The sequence below is a fragment of the Orcinus orca genome, chromosome 14 (assembly GCF_937001465.1).
Source record: "Orcinus orca chromosome 14, mOrcOrc1.1, whole genome shotgun sequence".
Taxonomy (NCBI): domain Eukaryota; kingdom Metazoa; phylum Chordata; class Mammalia; order Artiodactyla; family Delphinidae; genus Orcinus; species Orcinus orca.
In genome coordinates this window covers 34,575,174-34,597,927 of record NC_064572.1, presented here as the reverse complement: position 1 = coordinate 34,597,927, position 22,754 = coordinate 34,575,174, and the positions used below count along the sequence as shown (strand labels likewise).

Below are 22,754 nucleotides of genomic sequence, written 5' to 3'. Positions count from 1 at the left end.
ATTGGGGGGAAATTGTGAGAAGTAAGGTTTGTAAGATAGAGTAGGACCAGCACAACTGCAAATGCAGTCTGTGGATGGGTGCCATGAACTGTTTGCTACTCGTCCACGAAGTGGCAAGTACGGAACATGAGAGGAGTGCTTAGGAACTTTTAGAGCAATTTGCCAGATTAATTATATATTGGTTGAATCTAATGATAGAAATTTTGGACTTGTATTTTGCATGTCTTGTCTATTCTTTTGTTTTGGAAATCATTTCTGTTAGATTTTGCAGAAGTTTGAGTCTGCAAAACGATGGATACTAGAAATAAAAGTAAAACCCTGGTCTCTCACCCCAAATGGGTTGAGAAGCTCTGTTCTGGAAAATCCTGCCTGCCAGGGACTGAATTGTTCTCCTGAGGATTGCTTGGCAGGCGTCTGCTTGAGAACACTTACTTGCTGCTTGCCCTACCCAGATGAGAATTATTTTTAGTAGTATTTTAAGAACCTTATTATTTGAAGCACAAGTGAGGATGTTCTTAACTATTATCAAGATGGCAAAACCAAAGTCCTATTTGGACAGATAGTGAATAGACCCATCTTTAAAAAGGCCTGGCCACACTTAAGCATAAATACCTTTTCTACATTGGAGAGGAAAAAAAGAAAAGGGTAGAACAACCTACCTACGTATTAAAATACCGATTTCCTGCCACATAGGCCACACTTTCTGAAATAATTTATAACTGATAATTATTTTTAAAAGTTCTCATATCACTCTTTCTGTTAACCCTTCCTTTAACTTCAGTTCCTCTGGCATTCTGTGTTTTCAGAAGTAATCTAAGTTGGGGTAACATAGCAGGGGGGAAAATACCCTGTCTGCTAACTCTTTTGCACGTGGTGTGGTCTGTTGCTCTCGCTCTGAACACTTCATGTGGGCTGATGTTTTTTTTCCATAATGCTTGATGGAAGAAATCTCATTTGATAGCCTGCAGCCCACTAGTCTGGGATTAAGAGATTCAGTGGAAGTCCACCCCAGAATTAATCTCTGGAGTTGTTTATTTATTCGTTCAGTGCTGAAGCAACCAGTTGTCTTGCATTCCATCAAATTTCAAAAAATGTGTTTTAATTGACATTGTCCCAAAACCTTTGGAAAAATCTGAGATCCTTTCGTTCTATTCTCACATTCTGGAAAATACGATCTGAAATAGGCCATAACTGTGGAATGCCAAATCGTTATGGGGTCCCTGAAATCCAGTGCTGTTCTCGGAAGGACAGCCGACCTGACAGTCCGCATCCAAGAAGGACAGCGTTGATATGCAATTTGGCACAGAGAAGAGATATATTCTGAAAAGGTGCAAATCACTGTTGGTTTCGCATCTCTTCTGTTTCTTTCCTTTGTTTTCAACTTTATCACCAGTTTCCTCCAGCCCCCAGAAAGCTGTGCAGCGAGGCTTTCTCTGTTCTGGCACTCGTGAGGAGCTAAGCTAGCAAGACTCAAACGTTTTGTTTTTTAATTCTACGACTTTATGTTGAGGCGAGGAAGAGAGGGAGAAAGAGCCGCGTGCCCACTGGTAAAAACTGCGGCAAGTTTGTTAACATTGGAACATAGAGGGAAATAAAGGAGGAGAGAGAGAATCCAGGAACTGGGTCAGTGATAAAGTCTTCTTAACAATCAGTTGTCCTTAGCATTGTTCTTTCCAGCAAGAAATGATTAGATGCAACATTGAATCAGATTTTTCCCAGTGGCAGAGCATGCCGTTGAGGGGTGGGGATAAAGGACCCCACTCATTTTAGTGACCAGCCCATACGCTCATCACCCTAGAGCCCATCAATGCTGATTCCATGTTTATTACTGTAATTAAGAGCTTGACACATTCTGTGGGTGTTCTCTGTTTTTTGTGGGCGTAAATATGTTTTTGTGGAATCTCAGATACGTTGGCCAGTTCCTGGCAGTGCGCTCTGTTTTAGACTGTCACATTACAAAGGACAGTGACAATGTATTGTGTAATTTATATGTATAAATATTCATTCAGATGTAGCTAATTGATTCTAATTAAGGACTTATGATTTAAAACTATACATCCTTTAGAGCAAGAATATTGAGAATTTGGATAGATTTTTAAAAAATCATAAATGTAATAAATACCTGCTATTACAATAAATAGTCTTCTACTACCAGTTTTGGGCAATGCTGGTATGTATGTTACAACTCACCTCTTCTTATTGCAGCTATTAACATAATGGTTATTGATTTTTATAATTTCCTCTTAGTTCCTTATATTTGATGTGCACAACATAACGTATATTTGGATTAAAACAATGTACTTGTTTTCAATTAAATAAGGATTGGTATATGATAGTCTTTGGAATTATTTATACGACTCTGGAGGTAGGGATGGACTTCGGCAAAATTATTTGGCTGTAATCAACACAGTTATTCAGACTCTGCTGGAAACAGAAATCACAGTGACGATAACATACCGCAGCTGGGATGGTTGATTTTTCACATTCACTGGGCTGCTAGCGTTAGAGAAACACAGTTTCACCCTAATCAGAGAAAGCATAAAATATAAAAGGTGTCGTTACTGACCCACCGTTAGTAACACATGCAAAATCTGGGAGCAAGAAGGTGTTACTTCCCCCAGAGCCAAGGCTGATGTTTCCAGTTTGATGGTGCCTTTGGTGGTGGAGCCATCGGCCGCCAGATTGGTGTACAACTGTTTACTTAAGGGATTGAACTAGACTGGTTGAAAAGTTAGATAATGAAGGGCAGATAAATAAGACTATGAGAAGTGTGGACGAGCGAGCCCCACGGCTCAGATCTCTTTTCTCACTGAAGATCTGCGAGTGTTTGATGAATAAGGACCCAGAGCACATCACCTGCTCATCTTTGCTAGGTGCTCTTCTGAAGCAGCGGGAGTTTGATGTGACAGCCAGAGGAGAAGTTGCTGCCTCAGGAAATGCTTTGCCTTTGACTGATGGTTGAATGGCTGGCAAATTAATTTTGGCACCTTTCCCTAAGTCATTTTGGTCCCATTCTTTCACTTTTCTGCTGGGAAGTGTGTATTCACATTACAGTTTAAAATATTTCGACAACACAGATGTGGAGAACAGCATGTACTATTTTAGGCAAGAAGTTGTAGGCTGGCATGGTTCCATTTTATAGAATAGAAATGATGCCGTCGTGCTTTGAGAGGAGGTCTGAACTCTCCTTTCAGCTCGACTTAAAATCAGTACTACTTCTCACGGACTTCTCACAAAGTCAGGGGCTCCAGGGTTTAAGATCTTGCGTTCTTGAGGAGCTTTTCCTCTTAGGTACTTATATTCCACAAACCCTCCAAGCCCCCCAAAATCCTAGCACCACTGCTTCTCTATATATTTACCTTGTCAGTCTCTAGCAAGAGATAATATGGTGGGTGGTTAACAGTATGAACTCTGAATCCTGTTTGTACCACTCATTGGCTTTGTAACCTTTAGTGGGTTACTTAACCTCTCTGTGCCTCTGTTAAAGGGGACTTATAATGACAGTAACTCATTCTACCATCTCTAGGTCTCTATGTTCACTGTCAAGTGTTTTAAACTCAACGTATTGTATTTTATACTAATTTTTCCTTCCCTAAGAATGTATTTGGTTATGGCTAACAAAACTAAAAGGAATGTGCATTTTGCTTTTGCTTTTTTCAAAATAAGTGAAAGGTGCCGTGCTTGAGACTTAGAAAGGTAAACTTTGATAAGAAGGGGTAATTGAAGCCCTTGCCTCGGGATGAAGATTGAGGTTCTGTTGTCTGAGTTTGTGACACATTACAGTGTCTTAAGGCTGGGTGCTCTATCCCTGACTCTCCTGATGTGATAACCTGTTCCTGTCGTTGTTCTGCCACAACTTGTCATTCTTGCCCTTAAGGATTAAAGGGTGTAAGTGTTAATTATAATTACTGATTCTCCTTATATTATACGTATTTTTTTTTTAAATTACTTGTGGTAAAATACATATAACAAAATTTACCATTTTACCATTTAAATCATTTTCAGTAAGTTTTTGTGTATGTGTGTGGGGGGACATTTATGAGAACCTGAAAAATTTGTTAACTTATCAATAGGGAACTTGTGTTAAAGATGTAGAAATCTTAAAGGGTTATAACAATGAATTTAAACTCCTCAGCTTTTAGTCAGTCCATTCAGTACTTCTGCATCTCGCATTATACATACCATCTGAGCATCTGCATATGTCTGTGGAAGAGGCATTTTGCTTTCCAGAAAAGTTCTGTTCATTTTTTTTTCCCCAGTTTTTTGGCTTTTAGTCCTCAAGCATTTCAGATCAGCCACAAACTTTCAGGAAAAGAAATGTGGAAAAAAATCAGCAAAAGTCAGATATATATCATCAGATATATCTTAGACAGGTATATCTGATGCTTTTTCTGGCAAAGAGAAAAATATGGGAAAATAAATTCCAGTTTAAATAAAATTCAGTCAGTAACTAGAATGGCTCATAAGACACAGAATATGCTAAAAATTATTTGCTGAATCAATAAATCAATGAACAATTTATGCTAAATTCAAAAGAAACATGAATATAATATCCTAAAAAGAATTTATTTCTACTTAAAAAGTTTAGTGATGAACCTATAATAAAATTTGGTCTCAAGAGTAGTTCCATTAGAACATAGAGGCATGAAAATAATGACCATAACTAAAAGAACCAAATTAAAATCATATTAATTGAGGAATAGCACCAACAATCAATTGAGATAAAGCTTCATATTTTCATTATTTTTGAAAGCTAAGTGGAATATTTAAATTAGCAACATAAGCAACATATTATAAAAGGAATGTCCCTGCTAAAAGAATAGGCTGAGTTCTTCTACTTCAAGAAAACTATTTGCCCATAAAACTCAACTATGAGGATTTATAATTGGCAGTCCCTCAGATACTATCCTATTTACCAATAAAAAATTATGATAACATAGTGCCCCAAATATTATATATTTCAAACTCTTTACTAATGCAGACTAAGCTTTCTTCAAATTAGCTGGAATTAATAACCTTTGTTTATGAAGTCAAGAATATCTTTTATTTGAAAAAATAAGTTGAAATCTTATGAGTCGGGGAAATTAAAAAGTTTGTGCTTAGCTAAACACATAGCAGTTAATTTTTAAAATCATAAAGTTTAACAGTAGAAAAGGTTGAGTCCTTTTGTTTTGAAAGACCCCACTCTGGGGAAGACTAATTTTTTAGATGAACAACCCATACCCAGCAGTATTGCATAGCACATTTCTAATGTGTGGTAGTAGGTTAGAAGCAGCACAAACTAATGAGGTTAACCCACATAATCTTATAATCCAGCCAGAACACAAAGCAGACATAGCATAGAAGCAGGGAGCATTCAACTTACTTCTAAATCATTCCTAGCCTTTGTATTCCAGAACATCACCAAGTAGATGGTAGGTGTGCATTTCCCACTGTTTCCAAGTCTCTTTCATTTCCCCCAGTTAACTGACTGTTGGGTCATAAGCAAGATGCCTTTGTGTTTTTGGCTGTGTCTGGTCTTAGTTGCGGCATGTGGGTTCTCCGTTGTGGCGTGTGGGCTTTTCTCTAGTTGGCAGTGTGTGCGTTTTTTTTTTTTTTCTCCTCTCTCTCTAGTTGTGGCACACGGGCTTCTCTCTAGTTGTGGCATGCGGGTTTTCTCTCTCTCGTTGTGGCGCTCAGGATCCAGAGTGCGTTGGCTCTGTAGTTGTGGCATGAGGGCTCCAGAGTGCGTGGGCTCTATAGTTTGCAAAAACCAGGCTCTCTAGTTGAGGCGCGGGCTCAGTAGTTGTGGCGCGCAGGCTTAGTTGCCCTGCAGCTGGTGGGATCTTAGTTCCCTGACCAGGGATCAAACTCGCGTCTCCCGCATTGGTAGGTGGATTCTTTACCATTGGACAACCGGGGAAGTCCCAAGATGCCTTTTAATTCAGTACCAGCACAGGACATTATTAAGAGCCACTTCCAGTTGACTGGGAAGCTCCTTTTCATCCTCCCCCTTATCTAACCTCCAGTGGAAGTGAACTGGGGAGACAGCAGCTTACAGATACCCAAGGACCACACAGCCTGCCTGTCTTCCTGCCTTGGGAATCCATGACATCCCCAAGCTCCCAGAGGGGCTCAGCGTTCTTGTAGTTTTTACTTTATACTTTTAAATGGTCAATTCTAAGGTAAAACCTTTCCAGAAATACCTAGCGTGAAGAGGGCTGTTGGGAAAACCAGTTGAACTTGATTAATTACGACCAAAAAAAAAAACATATTAATGACATTTTGGTTAAGACCTTTCTGAAACTACATTTTACTTTTTTTACAATTGTTTTATTTTATTTATTTATTTTTTAAATTTATTTTTGGCTGCATTGGGTCTTTGTTGCTGCGCACGGGCTTTCTCTAGTTGCGGCAAGCAGGGGCTACTCTTCGTTGCAGTGCGTGGCCTTCTCGTTGCAGTGGCTTATCTTGTTGCAGAGCACAGGCTCTAGGCACTCAGGCTTCAGTAGTTGTGGCACACAGGCTCAGTAGTTGTGGCTCACAGGCTCTAGAGTGCAGGCTCAGTAGTTGTGGCGCACGGGCTTAGTTGCTCCGCGGCATGTGGGATCTTCCTGGACCAGGGCTCGAACCCATGTCCCCTTCATTGGCAGGCGGATTCTTAACCATTGCGCCACCAGCAAAGTCCTCATTTTACTTTTTGTGATATTCAAGGTGGTGTTGGAAAAATCTAATTTTTCCCCAAAGTAGAAATAGATATGTTGTTTCATGTTATATATATACGCTCACTGCAAAAGCCTTCAGACAATACAGGAATCTATAGAGAAAAAGTGTCATTCTACATCTGAGAGATAACAACTGTTACTGTTTTGGTATAAAGCTTTCTAGATTTTTCTACGGCTTTACGAACATTCAGATAATTATAGGGTATTTAAAAATAGGATCAGACTATACACACTATTTAGTAATGTGCCTTTTAAGGTAATTTCTCTGTGAAAATATATACATTTTCATCATAATTTGTAATTGCTTCCCTGTATTCCATGGTATAAACCTACCATTTGTGGTTATTTCTAATTTCTTGTTCTAAGAACAAGAAGGATGTTCTTGTACATGTGTATGTGTATACTTATCTACTTGTTTCTTTGCTATGAATACTTAAAATGGAATTGTGTAAAAGAGTACACACTTTTATACATTTTGATAACAATTTAAAAATTGCTCTCAAAAATTTTTGTCAATTGTGGATGAGTGCCCATGCCTCCACATTCTTGGAAGTCATACAGGTTTAGGAAGAAGTGGTGCTTTAGAGGGGACATCCGTCTAGTCTGTGAGTTTAGGGGCATGGAAGCTTCATGTGGTGATGGGGTATGTTCCTGGTTGTTCAGGAAGGTCGCCATGACACAACCAGTGCATTCATTTGTTTGCCAGATGGGGTAACCCCACTTTCCTTTTACTATCCTATCTTAAACCCTTCTCCTGTGTTCTTCTCCCTTAGATTGAGGAAGACACGTGGCAGAAATACTACTTGGAAGGAGTCTCAAATGAAATGTACACAGAATATCTCTCCAGTGCCTTCGTGGGTCTGTCCTTCCCTACTGTTTGTGAGTAAGTGACCATTAACCATATGCTCTTCGGCTTTCAGAAAACATTTAACGTGTCTCTTGAAGGAAGTGCACCCCACCTATGGCCAGCACAGTGGGGACACTCGACAATTACCAAGTGTCCTGTGCTCAGCCTTCTGTGATGAAGGGGAAGATGGGTCATTATGTGGCCCCTCCTTGGGGATTTCTGCTGGCTCTCCTTTCCCTCCGGTCCTGAGAATCTCAGGCTTGGATTCATCATTTGACCTGAATTATGAACTGCAGTTTTCCTGCATATCTTGAATTACGCCCCTGTGATGTAGACACGTGTATGAAGGGTAGCATGAACCCATGCCTCTGATTTTACCAGGGCAAAACCAAATCTTGCTAGCACCTTGATGAAAGAAATTTTAATCTTTCAATTAAGTCAGATCATAAAGACATCAGAGAAGTCACTGTTCAAAGTGCTTTCACTATTTCCTGAGGCAATGTGGAGCCAAATGTACACAGAGAGACCTTGAAACAGTCCTGAGTGGTTTAGCCCCGAGAGGGACAACTGGTATGTTATAACAATAAAAAGACTTAGCATCTCCTTATACTGGCTCAGCGAGATGGATTTGAGCAAGGGGTAGCCCCAGCCTGCACAACCCCTCGAGGTAGAACAGGTGATCATTTAAGGGGTATGACGTCAGGAGCTCCAGGTGTCCCAGACCCCAAGAAACTTCCACCAGGACGATGCCTCAGATTCCCCACCTAGAAGCTCAGATGTTGGATGTAAGTCAAACAGGCGCTTTGTCCTTATGAAAACACAGACTCCCTGGGAATGCTGAAACATGAAGCCCTGTACTTGGACACTGAGCAAAGAATTTGGTAAACTCAGTCTCATGGATAAAAACTGGGAAGAAACAGGGGAACCTGGGAACTCACTGGGCTGAGGAAGAAGAGCTCTTCCCTTGTGCTGTCTACCTGCCTGGAAACCAAACCCACCTTCTGGAAAGGGCGTCCTGAAGAGGACAATCCTGGGGGGCTCTTGGGTTCCTTTGTCTCATAGTTTGCTGTTCTGTGCACAGCAGAGGGGGGCCAGGGCACCTGGTAGCTTGGTGTTTACCCGTCAGTGACTTCTGTCAGTGAGCACAGCAGGTGCACCCTGCCTGTCCCTGGGCCCAGGCCCTAAGCAATCCAAACTGGTTTGACTGTTTACTGAGATTTCTCACCCTGTCTCGAAGCGAAAGTTTAAATGCTAAATGGACTGGAAGAGGGCATAGGTAATTGATTCCGAAGGAGTTATTTTCCGAAAATGGATGCCCTATTGTAACTCCCATGTGTTCCTTTCTTTGAGAGCTATTTCTCATTCTGCCATGGAAAGGAGTTAACCATTCCGAGGCACTGGGTCCTGGAACACTGAGGCTGTCCCAGGGGATTTTCTCTATCTTGGAGAGTGGCCTGCCTAGGATAAAAAGTCCAGGAGGATTCAGGACTTACATTAGAAGCTGGTCATATGAAAAGGCAATTGAGGCCTCTTAGGTCTGATGTAGATGTGGCCTGAGCCCACAGCAGAACTGCCAACGCCTGGAGGAGTCCTGTGGCACCTCAGGCATTAGCAGTGGAGTATGTGAAGTCCCCTTCCTTGTCTTTGAGTCTCCTGGGCTTGATTGGTGTCAACATGAGTGCTGCCTTGCAAATCCCTTAGTCCATGTCCCTCCCCCCACCCCCTTCCTGCTTTCCCATCGCTTCTCTTATTTTGCTTCTGGAAACTGAGTGAGTTCATTTTAAGAGTATTAACCTGGAAGGTTAGAACCGCTCCCTCTAGAAGTTCCAGCTGGGATACGTGTGGGGTCAGTTGGACTCATGTATTTGTCCTACACGGTGTTTCATTTCTTAACAGTTAGGCGCCAATGTTTCAGAAAGGTGGTTCTTCACATAAAAACTAGATTCCTGGCCTCTTTTGAAAATCTGATGAACCAACACGGGACTTGCATTTCTACTGAATGCTAAGGGACTCCAGTGTGCTGTAAGGAGGGGTTTAGTGAAGGGCCTCCCCTCCCTGATGTCTTAAACTGGCCAGATTTGCATTTACATCAGGGCCTGGCCCCCTCGATGTGTGAGTTTGCCAACTCTGACCCGTTGGGTGTGTGAAACTTCTCTGCCCTTTGGAGCCGGCTCAAGAGCTGGACACTAGTCTGTAAATATTTCCCTTGACAACATGTTCCGAGAAGGAGAAGATCCCTCAGACATACCTTGTTGTCAGAGAATTTGGTGTTTGTTTGGTACAGCTTCCGGAATACAAAGACAAAAAACAAAATACCATCATGAAAAACTTGTGATGTGAGTGAAAATGTGTTCAACTGACTGCTATTACTCGTTTAACACAATGATACAGCAGAGGTAGGAATAATCAATAAAGAAAGGACACTTAATGAGATTTAGGAACATCCCAAAACATTGAAGCTCTCCTCAAGCATTTGATTATCTGGAGGCTTAATTATCTGTGTTTTCTACTTTAAATTAAAGAAAAGCCATAACTCAGAGTTACCAGCAGTTTAATGATAACACTCTTCAATTCAGGTTAATTAAAGCACAGCCGTAATTAGAGTGTAGGGTTGTATATCACCAGGCTGGCGCATAAGTATTTTCATTACAGTAAGAATTGGCTATTCAATTTCAAGATGACATGAAGGACGCCAAAATATATTTTCAGCTGGTTCACGTAGAAGAAAAAGAGTTGGAGAATATTCTGGGTATAATAAAGCACTGATAAAGTATACAGATTTTCAGAGCCGTCTCTGTAATTATGCACGGCATTAAAACAATATGCAGCCAGTAACGTCTTGAAGCATGAAAAGAAATAAATTTGCTCTTCCCTTGGGCTGGCAGAGTGCTCCCTTGCAGGGTAGGATCACCACACCGAAAAGATTGGAGTTTTTTCAGAAGCCGGGAGAGTCATTCAGTGAAAAGCTGAGGGGGCAGGATTAACGGGTGCAATCTGAGGTCGTTTCCCAAGAGAACAGATGTGGGAGGAGGAGAGAGAGGAGGGGCAGGAGGCCCCCAAGTTGAGCTTTTTAAGAATTTCGAGCAGAGAGACGCTTTCTCCGGCTCAGGAAAGACTTGCACCAGCTTCTCTGCACCAGCCTTTGGCCTTCACGTGTGTATCACCAGAAGACGCAGCTTTGTTCCAAAAGGAATAACTAATTTAGACAAAATGCAGTATCATTTCTAAATATTTCACTTACATTTTCTCACTGAATCCTCACAAAAATCCGGTGATGATTATGTGAATATTACCATCCCTGGTTTATGAAGGAGGACACTGAGACTCAGAGGACATTGGTGTCCCCTTCCAAAGCCACCTAGCAGACAAGTTACAGTACCAGGATTTCGATGCTGGGGCCTCATGCAGTTGGGATCAGCTTGGAGGATGTGGTAGATGAAGGCTGGCTAATTAAGAGCCTCCTGGGGAGCTTATTAAACAGAGGATTCTAGGTTCCATCTCCAGATTCTAATATCTGGGGTAGGTCCCCCAAATCTGCATTTTTTTTTTGTAGGTGAGCGGGGGTGATTCTGATTCAGTCTGATGACTGGGGACCCCCAGCAACCCCATTCTCCACACCACAGGCTGGAATAACTTCTTATTCCGACTTCGGGCTCAGTCACTGGAACGTTTCTGATTTTTGCCAAATCATAGAATTGTAGGTGGGCCACATCTTACAAGCTAATGTTAGGATTTGGGCCTTTGTGGGCGCTTCCTCTCCATCGCTCCTTCTTCACGAAGGGTATTCTGCAGTCTCCATGGATATAGGAATGAGTCTGCCCTCTACCATGCCAGGCAAACTGATGACTGCTCTCCCCACTCCCCACGCCTAATCCAAATCAGAATAGGAAAAAGACGTGGGGGTACTGAGCCCTTTAATGCTCTCATTCAGGTTTCCGCTGGGGATCGTAAAAGCAATTTCAGGGTGGGGAGAACAGTTAAGCACCAAATGCAGAGAAGGACAATTTAGGGTGCAACAAGCCACATGTCTCTTGGCCTTGATGGACACCATAGTGGGTATGGCCTGGACCTTCCTCGGGATGCTCTTAGGGTGTTCCTTTTAAGCGCCAGCAACTCCTGAGCATCTCCCTTTGGTTTTGCATAGCTGGCTTGCCCCTGGTCTGTGTGGCAGTAAGATCAAGGCAAAGGAGCTATGGGATCTGAAAGAGAGGGTGCCACCCATTGTTCTCTGAACACCAGGAAACCACCCGCTTCCCTTTCCCTCCCACACCCCATCTTCCTCAGTAGCTGACTGTGGAAGGTGCAGATGGCCAGTGCCAGCCAAGCCTGCAGGAGGCGGGGGCTGGGGTATGAGGCTATGTTTTCCACGAAGGGGTCCTGTTTTTGAGTCGTTCAAGTAGTAGGATGCTGTGTGATGTCAGGTGGTGTGAGCTGTGGAGTCGCAAAGGTCTGGGGTCAAACCCACTTGCTGGATATGTGATTTGGGACAAGATAGTTGATTTCTGCCTACCTCCTTTTTTTTTTTTTTTTTTTTTTTTTTTTTTTTTTTTGCGGTACGTGGGCCTCTCACTGCTGTGGCCTCTCCCATTGCGGAGCACAGGCTCCGGTCGCGCAGGCTCAGCGGCCATGGCTCACAGGCCCAGCCGCTCTGCAGCATGTGGGATCCTCCCGGACCGGGGCACGAACCCGTGTCCCCTGCATCGGCAGGCGGACTCTCAACCATTGCGCCACCAGGGAAGCCCCCTACCTCCTTCTTTTGATAGTTACCAGCTGCCTGACCTTGGGCTTAGTGCTCACCCCGGTTTCCTCAACTCTAAAATCGGAATGATAGAACTTGTCTCTCAGTACCAGCTAATGCCCTTTTCCCCTCTCCTGCCTATCCTCTTCCCACCACCCTTCTATTCTGCCCACTGAATATAATATAAACACCAAGAAAGAAAGAAATATATCGTGACATTTCCACGTTTTATTTACTCTTACCTTTTAGAAAATTCTGCCGTCGGTCACCAGCCGGTTAATCAGCTAGCTGTTTAATGAGCTTGGGGTATTTGTGCCAATGTGCCAGGCATGGTGCAATTAGATGTGATCAAATATATGCTCATTAAAAGATTAATAGCAATACTTTCAAATGCAGAGGAAAAGATCCTGTTTCCCTGCAGCTGCTGCCTTCTGCGAGTTTGCAGTCTGGTGAAAGAAAGTAATACCCATCCTCAGGGAGAGGTGAGCGCCCATTGTTGAGTGTGTGATGATGCACACAGCCGGGGGACAGATGCTGAGAGCTCCCTGCAGGCTGGGGTGGCCAGGAGAGGCTTCCTGGAAGAGGTGATACTTGAGCTGTACCTTGTATGGAGGTTGGGTTCAGAGAAGGAATAAAGAGGGAAGAGGGATTTGTAAGTGATAGGGAACCAGGAGGCTGGGAGCCGCAGAGAACTCTCTCAACACCCAGGTCTCTGAGGTTTTCCAACGAGAACAAGTTGATTTCCACTTTAGATGGGAGAAGGAGAAAAATCAGAGTTCTTTTGACATGTGATGTTTTCAGGGCGAAACAGCGATAGTGTTTTTATTATGAGAACTAGCAAACGAGAGGTTGTACCCGCCTGCCTCCGGGTAGGGGAGTGAGGGCAGAGGAGGGAGGTGGGAAGGAGGAGTGCAGGAAGCCACAGGTTCACAGGTTTGGCTACTGCAAGAATGCCACGTGCCAGGTCCTGAATCTCATGGTGAGCAGATCAGTCAGTCAGTCATCACGTGGAAAATATAAATGCTTAATTGTATCGGGTTTTACAGCTCAGGGGATTAGGACAAAAGATGTATCTGAAATACTGCGTGTCTCTGTGTCCCCCTGCAGCTGTTACAATTCAGATTTGATGTGGAGTATTTAATGCCTAGGTAGCTTGAGGAACTCTGACCAGATCTTCCCTACGCTAAAGGGCAGGAGTTCTGCCCTGCAGCCCAAATGCAAGCCTGGACGCTTCTGTGCTGGTTTAGACAGTGTGGGGTCTGCAGGGCATGGTTCTCCTTCCCCCCATCCACCCGCATTCAGGGCCCTAAACATTGGGAAAATCACGCTCTCGTCCTATGTTGTTTGGCATGGACCGATCTTTCCAGGGAAGCCACTTGAGGAAACGTAAATTTCAGGCTGCCTAGAGAAAGCTGGGTCTCTTGCCCAGTGAAAGCTACAGCTAGTTTAACTTGAGTTCTGTGAAATCAGTAGTTCTTAGAGAAGGGCATCGGAATTTGAACATGGAGCAGAAAGAAGCCAGCAGATTCTATTGTTATATGGTAGATTTATTTAGCCAGGCTGCAGAAATGAACATTTTATGAGAATTTATGGAGAAGCTTGAGTCTCATCTTGAAAACATATTTTTCCTCAAAGAACTGGCCCTATTCCTCCCATTATTTGGGGATATTGTAATTGGGACTGAGCATATATGAACACAGATAGGAATACGACGTTTATGATTCCTTCTGTTACAGGGATTCAGAAGGTGACCGATAATCCTGCCACATGTGAATAAACCAGTGGCCATAAAATCTATTAAAACCCTTAATCGAAGGCTACAGAGGCAGTGGCAATTCTAGAATTCTCTACAGGAAGGGTCAGGGCGGCAGTCCAGTGGGAAATACTGGGGCTTCACTTGATGCTGGGTACATAATAATAATAGCAAAGCTTGCTAAAAAATGCATTTACTGACATTTTAGGCAAATGTTAACTGTCCATATGAAAGAATGTAATTATATTTAAATTCACGTGTCTTAGGTGTGCTAGTGGAGATATTATGAGAGTGGAGATATTATGAGTGTTCAAAGGTGAGGGTGTTCTGAAGCCTTCCCACTCCACCTCTATGAAAGCTGCTGGGAAATCTGAACAACATTTTCATGGGCATTTTAAATCACTTCCATTTTCCTGGTGCTGAGTCTTACAAATCCCGCTGGTTCGAGTTTTCTTTAACTAGATGTTTCCATTTTGAGAGCCTATCATTTTAAATCAAAGCTCCTAAATGTGGATCTTCTTTTCATTTTAGCCCCTAGATCCTAAAGATCTGGTTCCCCAATGTGCAGTATTTACATCCTCATCTACTCTGGTTACATGTATCAGCCTGACATTCCCAGGGTCCCCCTGGACAACTGAAGAGGGGCTGGCGCTTTGGGGTGGAGCTGGGTTTGGGGGGCACAGTGAAAGCTGCCTCTTCTGTCCTTGCCCCTTCACTCCTAGGTGAGTCAGCCCCAAACCACACCTTTGCATACCCTTCCTGAACACATCAGAAGGTGCAAACTCCACGACAGGTTTCTATGCTTAATTCACACCAGCAAGCAATCTTTCTAGTCAAGGGGGCTGATTTAATAGCAAGAATAATTTATTTCCCTCTGGGTAGGTAGAAACAGTTGGACTCTGATTCTTAAGAGCCTTTGTTCAGGAACATTTGGGTTGAAACTACTGTGGTTAACAGATGATGCTGGCAGTAAAGAAAAAAAGAAAAAGAGGGCTTTGTATAATGTTGTCAAATTTGGTAGACCTCTACTTAATAATTATCAAGAAAGCAATCTAACTTTTTTTTTTCCTTGAAAAAAGAAGTCATTCCTATTCCCCCGTAATTACTTTTGCAACAAGTGGCAACTTCCGGCATTGGACATACTGGGACATTTTATTTTAGAAACCAGGAATTAAATGCTTGCTAACTTATGGCTGATTTCATCCTGTTTATCACATTGTGGAAGCTACCTTGTTTCTCTCTTATACTCTACCTCATGCTAAGCCTCCTCTCTCTTTCCCACCCCAGGTCTGTGTATGTTTAAGCCATAAGAATAACTTTAAGGATTGGATGAGCAAAACCCATTTTGCTTTACCAGAAAAATGGTGTAAATGATGCAAGTAAATATGTAATTTCAGGACATCAATTCTAAGTAGTCCAAAGGCACATCCTTTGTAACAGGATCTGCAGAGGGTTCCAAGGAGAAATCGCTGTCTGTATCTTAGAATTGTACTTACCACATGTCATAGCGGATTGAAAGCAAACATTAGATTCCCAGAGCATATCACTGCTATTATTCCCTTCTACGCCCTTCTTTTCCTATCTGTCTGCTTCTATCCACCAAGTTAAAAAGCATGTCGTTTCACGATGCTAGCTCACTTCCAAGCTTTCTCTGCCTAAACTAGACTTTCCTAGTTTACCACTTTATCTGTTGTGGATAATTCTAGCAACTCATGAGAGTCTGCTCCCCATTCTTTCATACATTTACTTAATCAGCATTTACTGAAAGCTTACTCCTTGCATTTTGCAAACTACCAGCGAGACAAGCATACATCTCGCCCTGAAGAAGCTCAGTGTAGAGGGCAGAGAGGCAAGTGAACAAGTAATTACCACACCCCACCGTACCCACTCCCTGTTTACTCACCCTGATCTGCCCTTCCCCCCAGAACCACAACAGAGGCTGTGCCTGAGCTGCAGCCTTAAGCCCAGCACCCTGACCTTCGCCAGTTCTCTGTGGCAGGAACTCACGAAAACCTGTGATTTTAAACAGGGAGAGACGTAGTTCTGTTTCCGGTGTAAATTGTAAATTACTCAAGATTTGTACTTCGCAGACATCTAGAGGATACTCAACTAAAGTAGGGAGTAATAGCTTAGATAGCCATAGGGGGCAGGCAGTTAGCAACAAAGAATTAGAATGAGGAGGTCCGAGACAGTAGGGGGTAGTCGAGACTGTGGCACATTGGAGAGCACGTGTCCCACCCAGAGGGGTAATTGCTTTGAAGGTCCAGTCCCTTTTAGCCACATGGAATGTGGCTCCAGTATGGCCGTATCTGATTTATCAAGGAAAGCTGAAAAGCTCGCTTTTATATGAAATCACCTGTTGGTACCTAATTCTAGATTTTTTTTTTTTTTTTCTTAAATGTTGTACTGACCAAACAGAACATATCTGCATGTTGGGTTTCTGGCAACCACTTCATTTCCTTTGCTTTTATAAGAAGCATCTGTATAGCATACTGCCTAGAGACTTGATTTCCACTTTTGACATTTCTACATGAAAATTGTTTAACCTTGAACAAGTTGTTTGATTTCCACTTTTGGCTTTTCTCCATAAAGGCCATTTAACCTTGAACAAGTCGCTTTTCCTTCTTTGGACCTCAGTCTGTTATCTGTACGAGAAGGGCAGGACCAGCCAGTCTTGAAGTGCCTGAGTCTGAAAATCTATGGTTGTGGCACTGTTTGCATGTACCGGCATACCTCTTTTTATTACACTTGGCTTTTTTGCACTTAGCAGATACTGCATTTTTTTTTTTTTTTTTTTTTTTTTTTTACAAATTGAACGTTTGTGACAACCCTGTTCAAGCAACACTATCAGTGCCATTTTTCCAACAGTATTTACTCACTTCATGTCTCTGTGTCACATTTTGGTAATTCTCACAATATTTCAAACTTTTTCTTGATCACTGTATTTGTTATGGTGATCTGTGATCAGTGATCTTTGATGTTACTATTGTAATTGTTTTGGGGTTTTATTAGCAATAGAGTATTTTTTAATTAAGGTGTGTTCATTGATTTTTTCGACATAATGCTATTGCACACTAATAGACTATAGTGTAAACATAACTTTTATATACACTGGGAAACCAAAAACTTCACCTTACTTGCTTTATTGTGATAATTGCTTTATTGTGGTGGCCTGGACCAAACCCACAATATCTCCAAGGTCTGCCTGTGATCACTTTGTTTACATCACTCTGTCCCTCTCTTCTTAGTCCCTTTGGCCAGTGAACAAAGGCTTGTTTTAGGTCAGAGCATTCTTAAAAAGAGGCTTCTGTAAGGCCATGTAGAAAAATTTTAGATATTGATTTGAAAGTTACAAAAGAGGTCTCAGATGTGCTGGTCCGCCCTGTGCTAGGTAAGGAATATGCCCAAGGCCATGTAGATTTTATTGACTTTTCTGAGTTAGGAAGCGCCTTTCTTTTTATATCTAAGTGGTAAATGATATCGTAGTAGCTAGGAGGACATAATCCACCATTACTATGAACTGTTTCTTCCCTTCTCACCAATAGAGTCAGGTCATTAAAGCAATTAAGATCCTTGAACCCATGAACCACCAGAATCCCAAATCGGAGTGGCCATTGCTCATAGGATTTCAGCAAATCAGCATCTTCGTGATCAATGCTAAGTTAAGATCAGCCTTCTCCTTGAGTTTGGCACTTAGTTGTTATTTACATTAGAAAGCGGTTACTTAATATGGTAATTTGTTTCAACAAATATTGCATAAGCCACCTGATAGTTTAAACAATTTAAGCTCCAGAGGTAACAGCCCCGGAAAGGGTGTGTGTTAGTGGTGCTCTAGGGAACATAAATTAAGAAGAGCATTTTTCCAGCTGTAGTTGGGTATGTGGGTTGGTGTTTCAGCAAACTGCATAATCAGCACAAAACCCAGGTCATTAGAGTCTGCTGGCAGGAATCAGAAAATCTGCAAATCACTGGGAGAGCCCAAAGACGCCTGGATGGAAGTGGTCCTTTGAAATCTGACTGTCTGTTTACAGCAATACAGGGGATCATGGCCTCCCAGGCAGGAATGAGCTATCGGTCTTATTCCCATTGCAGAGCTTGAGGCCTTCACCACCACCTTACCTGCAAGCAATACATACACGGGTCCAGCGCATCTGATTGTGTCACTTTTCTATTTAGAAGCAACCCAGAGACTCCCAGTCCACTTAGAATAAGCTGCAGATTCCTTGTTGTAGCCGGCAAAGTCTTCATGATCTTGTTTCCACCTACTTCCCTGACCTAATCACGGTCACTCTCGACTTTGCACACTCAGCTGCAGCCTCGCTGGCCTGTATGCTGGTCCTCAAACACCCCAACTTCCTTCCTACCTAAGGGCCCTTGCACTTGCTGTTTCCACTCCCTAGAAAGCTCTTTGCCCAGATCCTCTCATTGCCGGGCAGATGCGGTGAGACAGCTTGGATGGAGCCAGGAGTAACAGTGCCATCGTCATGTGCTGGGATTATTACCATCACGGAGGCTAAGGAATATTACCATCATTCTGAGCGCACAGGGGTCTGCTCAGAACAACAGTATGAGCCATTTGTACAAAAGACCGAAACGGAATCCAGATAACAGGTCCAGCTGCTCCAAGTACCTCCCTCCCCCTGCAGTTAACTACCCAACCGAGTAACTAATGAATCTGACCCAGCATAAATCCCCAGGCACAAATCCCTGCTTCAGGTCTGTGTCTAGACATCCAGACCTGAGTGCAATTTGCACTTTGAACATTCAGCCCCTTATCACTTGTGAGAAATCAAGTTTAATGGGGAGGATGGGGAGGTGTGGCTCCCATCCCCCTCCCTCTGGCACAGTGACCGTAGAATGCGGGTCCCTTGGGTAATGACCGCATCAGGAGATGGAAAGGTCGTAACAGTGTTTGTTCTGTGGCTCCGGTCGTTCTGAAGCACTGACTGCGGGGTTTCTCTGTCTCATTGCAGGCTGTGTTTTGTGAAGCTCAAGCTTCTGATGATAGCTATTGAGTACAAGTCCGCCAACCGAGAGAGCCGGTAAGTTTGCCGTGACCCAGTGGCTGGCTGACGTTTATGATGGTAAGAGTGCAGCCCGGGAACGTTCAGTCCACTTCTTTCTTACGCATTATTTATTTGTTTGGAAGCCTAATGCAACACCTGTCTGACTCGAAGGCACATTTCAAGGTGTGTTCAGGTAGACATTGCTGCTTCTATCCCAGACACTGCTGGGCACCCAAAGAGTATTTTTCCGGGGGAAAGGGATGAGGCATCCAGATCTCTAACCCATCATGCCAACTTACACTTTTCACCCTCTAAGTATAAAACCAGGGACAGACCCTGTCCTTAAACCCATTTTTACTGCTGTGATCAAAAAGCAGGTGGACTCTGGCCTCCTTCATAGCAGGCATGGGGCAGAGTCGTGATGGGAGTTTCCAGCTCTCTTGGTAGCCAAATTACAAGCAGCCTATTGTGTACCATATGTTTCTCTCCCGGTGCACCTGAAATCCATGTGGCATGAATATCAGCTACATGTAAATTAGCCAGGAGAGCAGGGCTTGGAGGCAGGAGCCCTCTTTATTTATTTTGCGCTTAATTATGTGCAAATCAGACTGATGAGGGACTGGGTCTGGTCGAAATAGATAACACCCCAGTCAATATATGAGTTTGCGCTGAAAGAAGGAAGTGTTGCATCAACAAGGAATTTTGTCGGAGTACTGTATGCATTACAGACATAAGAGAGATGATTTTTGCTCCCCAGTTCTTTTCGATAGTTTTGGAAGAGAGCTCACTGAGAAATGCTCAAGCTTGGGTCCTCTGAAAGGACAACCATGCTTTTTTCCTAGCTATGCTAAAACGTCTTCCTTTAGGTGCCCAAGGGAAGGGCGCAGATACCCTCCAACATACGCCTTAATAACTGAGCAGAGTGCAGGGCAAGACTAGAAGGTTCCTGCTATCATCATTTAAGGAGTTTTCATTATCCTGGTGAATGACTCAGTAAAGCCCCAAACGTGCAGTCCGTGTCTCTATGACCAACAAAACACCAAACAAACGCTGGATTGGAAGCCAGTCATTCCAATGTTCTCTGTTACCTCAACCACCAGATCAGATTGCTCACAACGTCAATCTGATGCCATGTTAAACTATTCTGAAACTCCAAATCAACCAAAAGGAAGACACAATGGTAGATTTGGTGGCCGCATGGTAGACCATGGTGGTAGACCATGGTGGTAGCCGTTGACAGCTATTTACACAGATACACATTTTCCTTCTCTGTGGTGGCAAAGTGAAAAATAGTATTTGCAAAAAACCCAAGAGTCCTTGGCTCTCTGCCGTTCAACAGATAAGGTGGATGTTTCTGGGATTGTGGCTTGCCCATGTTGTTGCCAATACCCACCTGTACCTGTGTAGGGGAAATGTGTATCCTGGGTTTCTGCAAATGATATTGTTCATGTTGCCAAGTCAGTAAATCTTTGTGTAATTCAGTGTTCTCTCTTTATCACTTCTGTGCATCTCTTAAAAAAAAAGTCACGATGCAAGTGATCCTGAATAGCGCTTCTCCACCATGCTGGAATGATTTCATGGCAGGGGACTGCACCCTGAACCTTGACCAGCCGTCTTCCACCTACCACCTTTTGGTCACGAGGAGGGAGAGAGAAAGGCTGTTAATGGTTCAGTGTGAATCCACTGTCACCATTCTAAGAAAAATAACTCAGAGCTTTCTCTGAAGACACAATCTTTTCTTTGATGTTCCCATTAATTCGCCAATCTGAGATGTTTTCAACGAAGCCGGATTTATACATACAGATAGTTTTTTCAAATTTCCTTTTTCAGAAAAGGGAGGAAAGAACTTGTTTGGCTTGGTTTTGGCTTTCTGTGTGCAGCTGCCAGCTTTAATCCTCAAACGTGGCTTGGTCTCAGTGTGGAAGCACCTTGGTTCTTTTGGAAAAAGGTGTGCTGGAGGGAATGTGGATCGGGCCTCCGAGAAAACACAGGACTCACACACAGTATCCCTGTTAAAAAGAACTGAGTTTCTGACCTTCCTGAGATAATAGTTTTGATTTTGTTTTTCATTTAAAAATGTCCCATTTCCCTTCCTCTCCCATTTCCTAAGCGATCGGGTGTGAAAATTCGGAGAACCCTGCTTCTCTTTTCCACGCCCACCCCGTGCCTCCGACCTGTGTGAACTGCCTCCTCTGTTGCTGTTACCCCATGATACTGTTTCCATGCTTTGTTGAAAAACCTTGTTTTCACACACATCCTTCAGCTAATTTGAAACAAAGGTTTTATTCCTTCTATCCTTCTGGTGTCAGTCAATTTATTATCCAATTGTTTGATTTTCAATTCTTTTCTTGTCGTTTTGCAGAAGCCGAAAGCGGTATGCTCTCTTCGTTAACTTTCCTCCCAACTTCCACCCTCCGTCTTCACGTCTAACCACAGGACTAACCCTTTGCCAAGAATTCAGGAAGACAGAGATTATACATATATGTGTATATGTATATATAATCTCATTCCCTTGTCTAGTAGATACATATATATGTATATATACGTATTTTTATATACAAACCTCTCTCCAGCCAGAGTCCATAAAAATTGAAAGTAGCATATTGCTTTTCTTGTTTGATTTGTTGATCCTTTTGGATGGCGCACTAACTTCTTTGCAGGAAACCTACACAAAAACAGAGGCCCAGTCCTGTTTTCAGTCACGGCACCACTGATGGGAACAAATGCTATTAGAGTTGACAAAGGAGGACGCTTCTCTCCAGCCCTTGGTGTCTGTTTCTGTCCTGTCCTGATGTGTCTTGGTACCATTTGTCTGCATACCACATCCACGTTCCCAGTGACCTCCTCTGCCCTGTGTCGGGTTTCCAGTGTGTAGAGCCGAATTTGTGTCCTTTTATCCACAAAACAGAGACCAAGCCCTTACACTTAACTCTTTTTCCTTATGCTAATTTTGATGATAACATTTGGCGTACTTTCTCTCTGGGCCAGTACTCAGTACAGACTTAGAACACTGCTACTGCATCTCCAGATCATCACATTTGATTTACCGAATGAGTACTGTTTATTGAGATGAACTCACCATGGCTTTCTTTCTTCCCAGTGTGTTTGGGCATATTTCTTAATATGAAGTATCTCAACTTTCACCATGTGACCTCACCCTGTTTTGCTGCTGTTTTATGTTGCATGAAGCATGACCAAATCCTCATCGATAGATTTTTTTTCAACTTTTTGGGTTAATGTTTCCAATGTCGTTTTCTCGAAGACAGTACTGTCGAAAACATACTATTGAGATGCCTACTCGTTCATCCTCTCTAGAGTTGTTTTGCTCTGTGATTGTAATCACTGTCATGTGTTTGTGTTTGTAATTGTGTGTGTGTGTGTGTGTGTGTGTGTATTTGTCTGGAACTCTTTACGAAGTCAGATTCTTCTGTGATTTTCTCGAGTAGAGGTGGCTTCCTGTCAGTTTGGTATTATTGATATGATCCAACTGCGAGAAGTTACTGCAACACTTTGCATCTTCAAAGGTCCACAGTGGTTGCACCTCTGCTGTTGGCTTTTGGTCTTTGAGTGCTTTTATCTTGTGGTGAAGGCATGTGATGTAGGCATGACTTGTCCTGAAGCGTATCAGAAAGTGACATGGCTTGCTCCCAGAACCAAATATCCAGCATGGTCCTTCCCAAATGAACTCTCTTCCCCATCCCATGTG

The 22,754-nt window shown here is 42.9% G+C and overlaps 1 protein-coding gene across 17 annotated transcripts in view; it reads left to right on the top strand.

Annotated features, from left to right (window-relative positions):
* The window catches only part of KCNMA1 (potassium calcium-activated channel subfamily M alpha 1), a 749,169-nt gene that overhangs the window by 572,688 nt on the left and 153,727 nt on the right, over nucleotides 1–22,754 (top strand). For 16 of the 17 annotated variants that reach the window (XR_007471407.1, XM_004273064.3, XM_049697236.1 and 13 more), the window contains exons 15-16: nucleotides 7,478–7,587; nucleotides 19,016–19,084. Coding sequence is in view for 16 of the 17 variants with exons in the window: in XM_004273064.3 (XP_004273112.1) it covers nucleotides 7,478–7,587; nucleotides 19,016–19,084 (179 nt within the window). In the remaining variant the exon portion in view is untranslated. Of the gene's footprint in view, nucleotides 1–7,477; nucleotides 7,588–19,015; nucleotides 19,085–21,410; nucleotides 21,423–22,754 lie in introns of all 17 variants that reach the window. The other variant, XM_012534195.3, reaches the window with a different exon arrangement.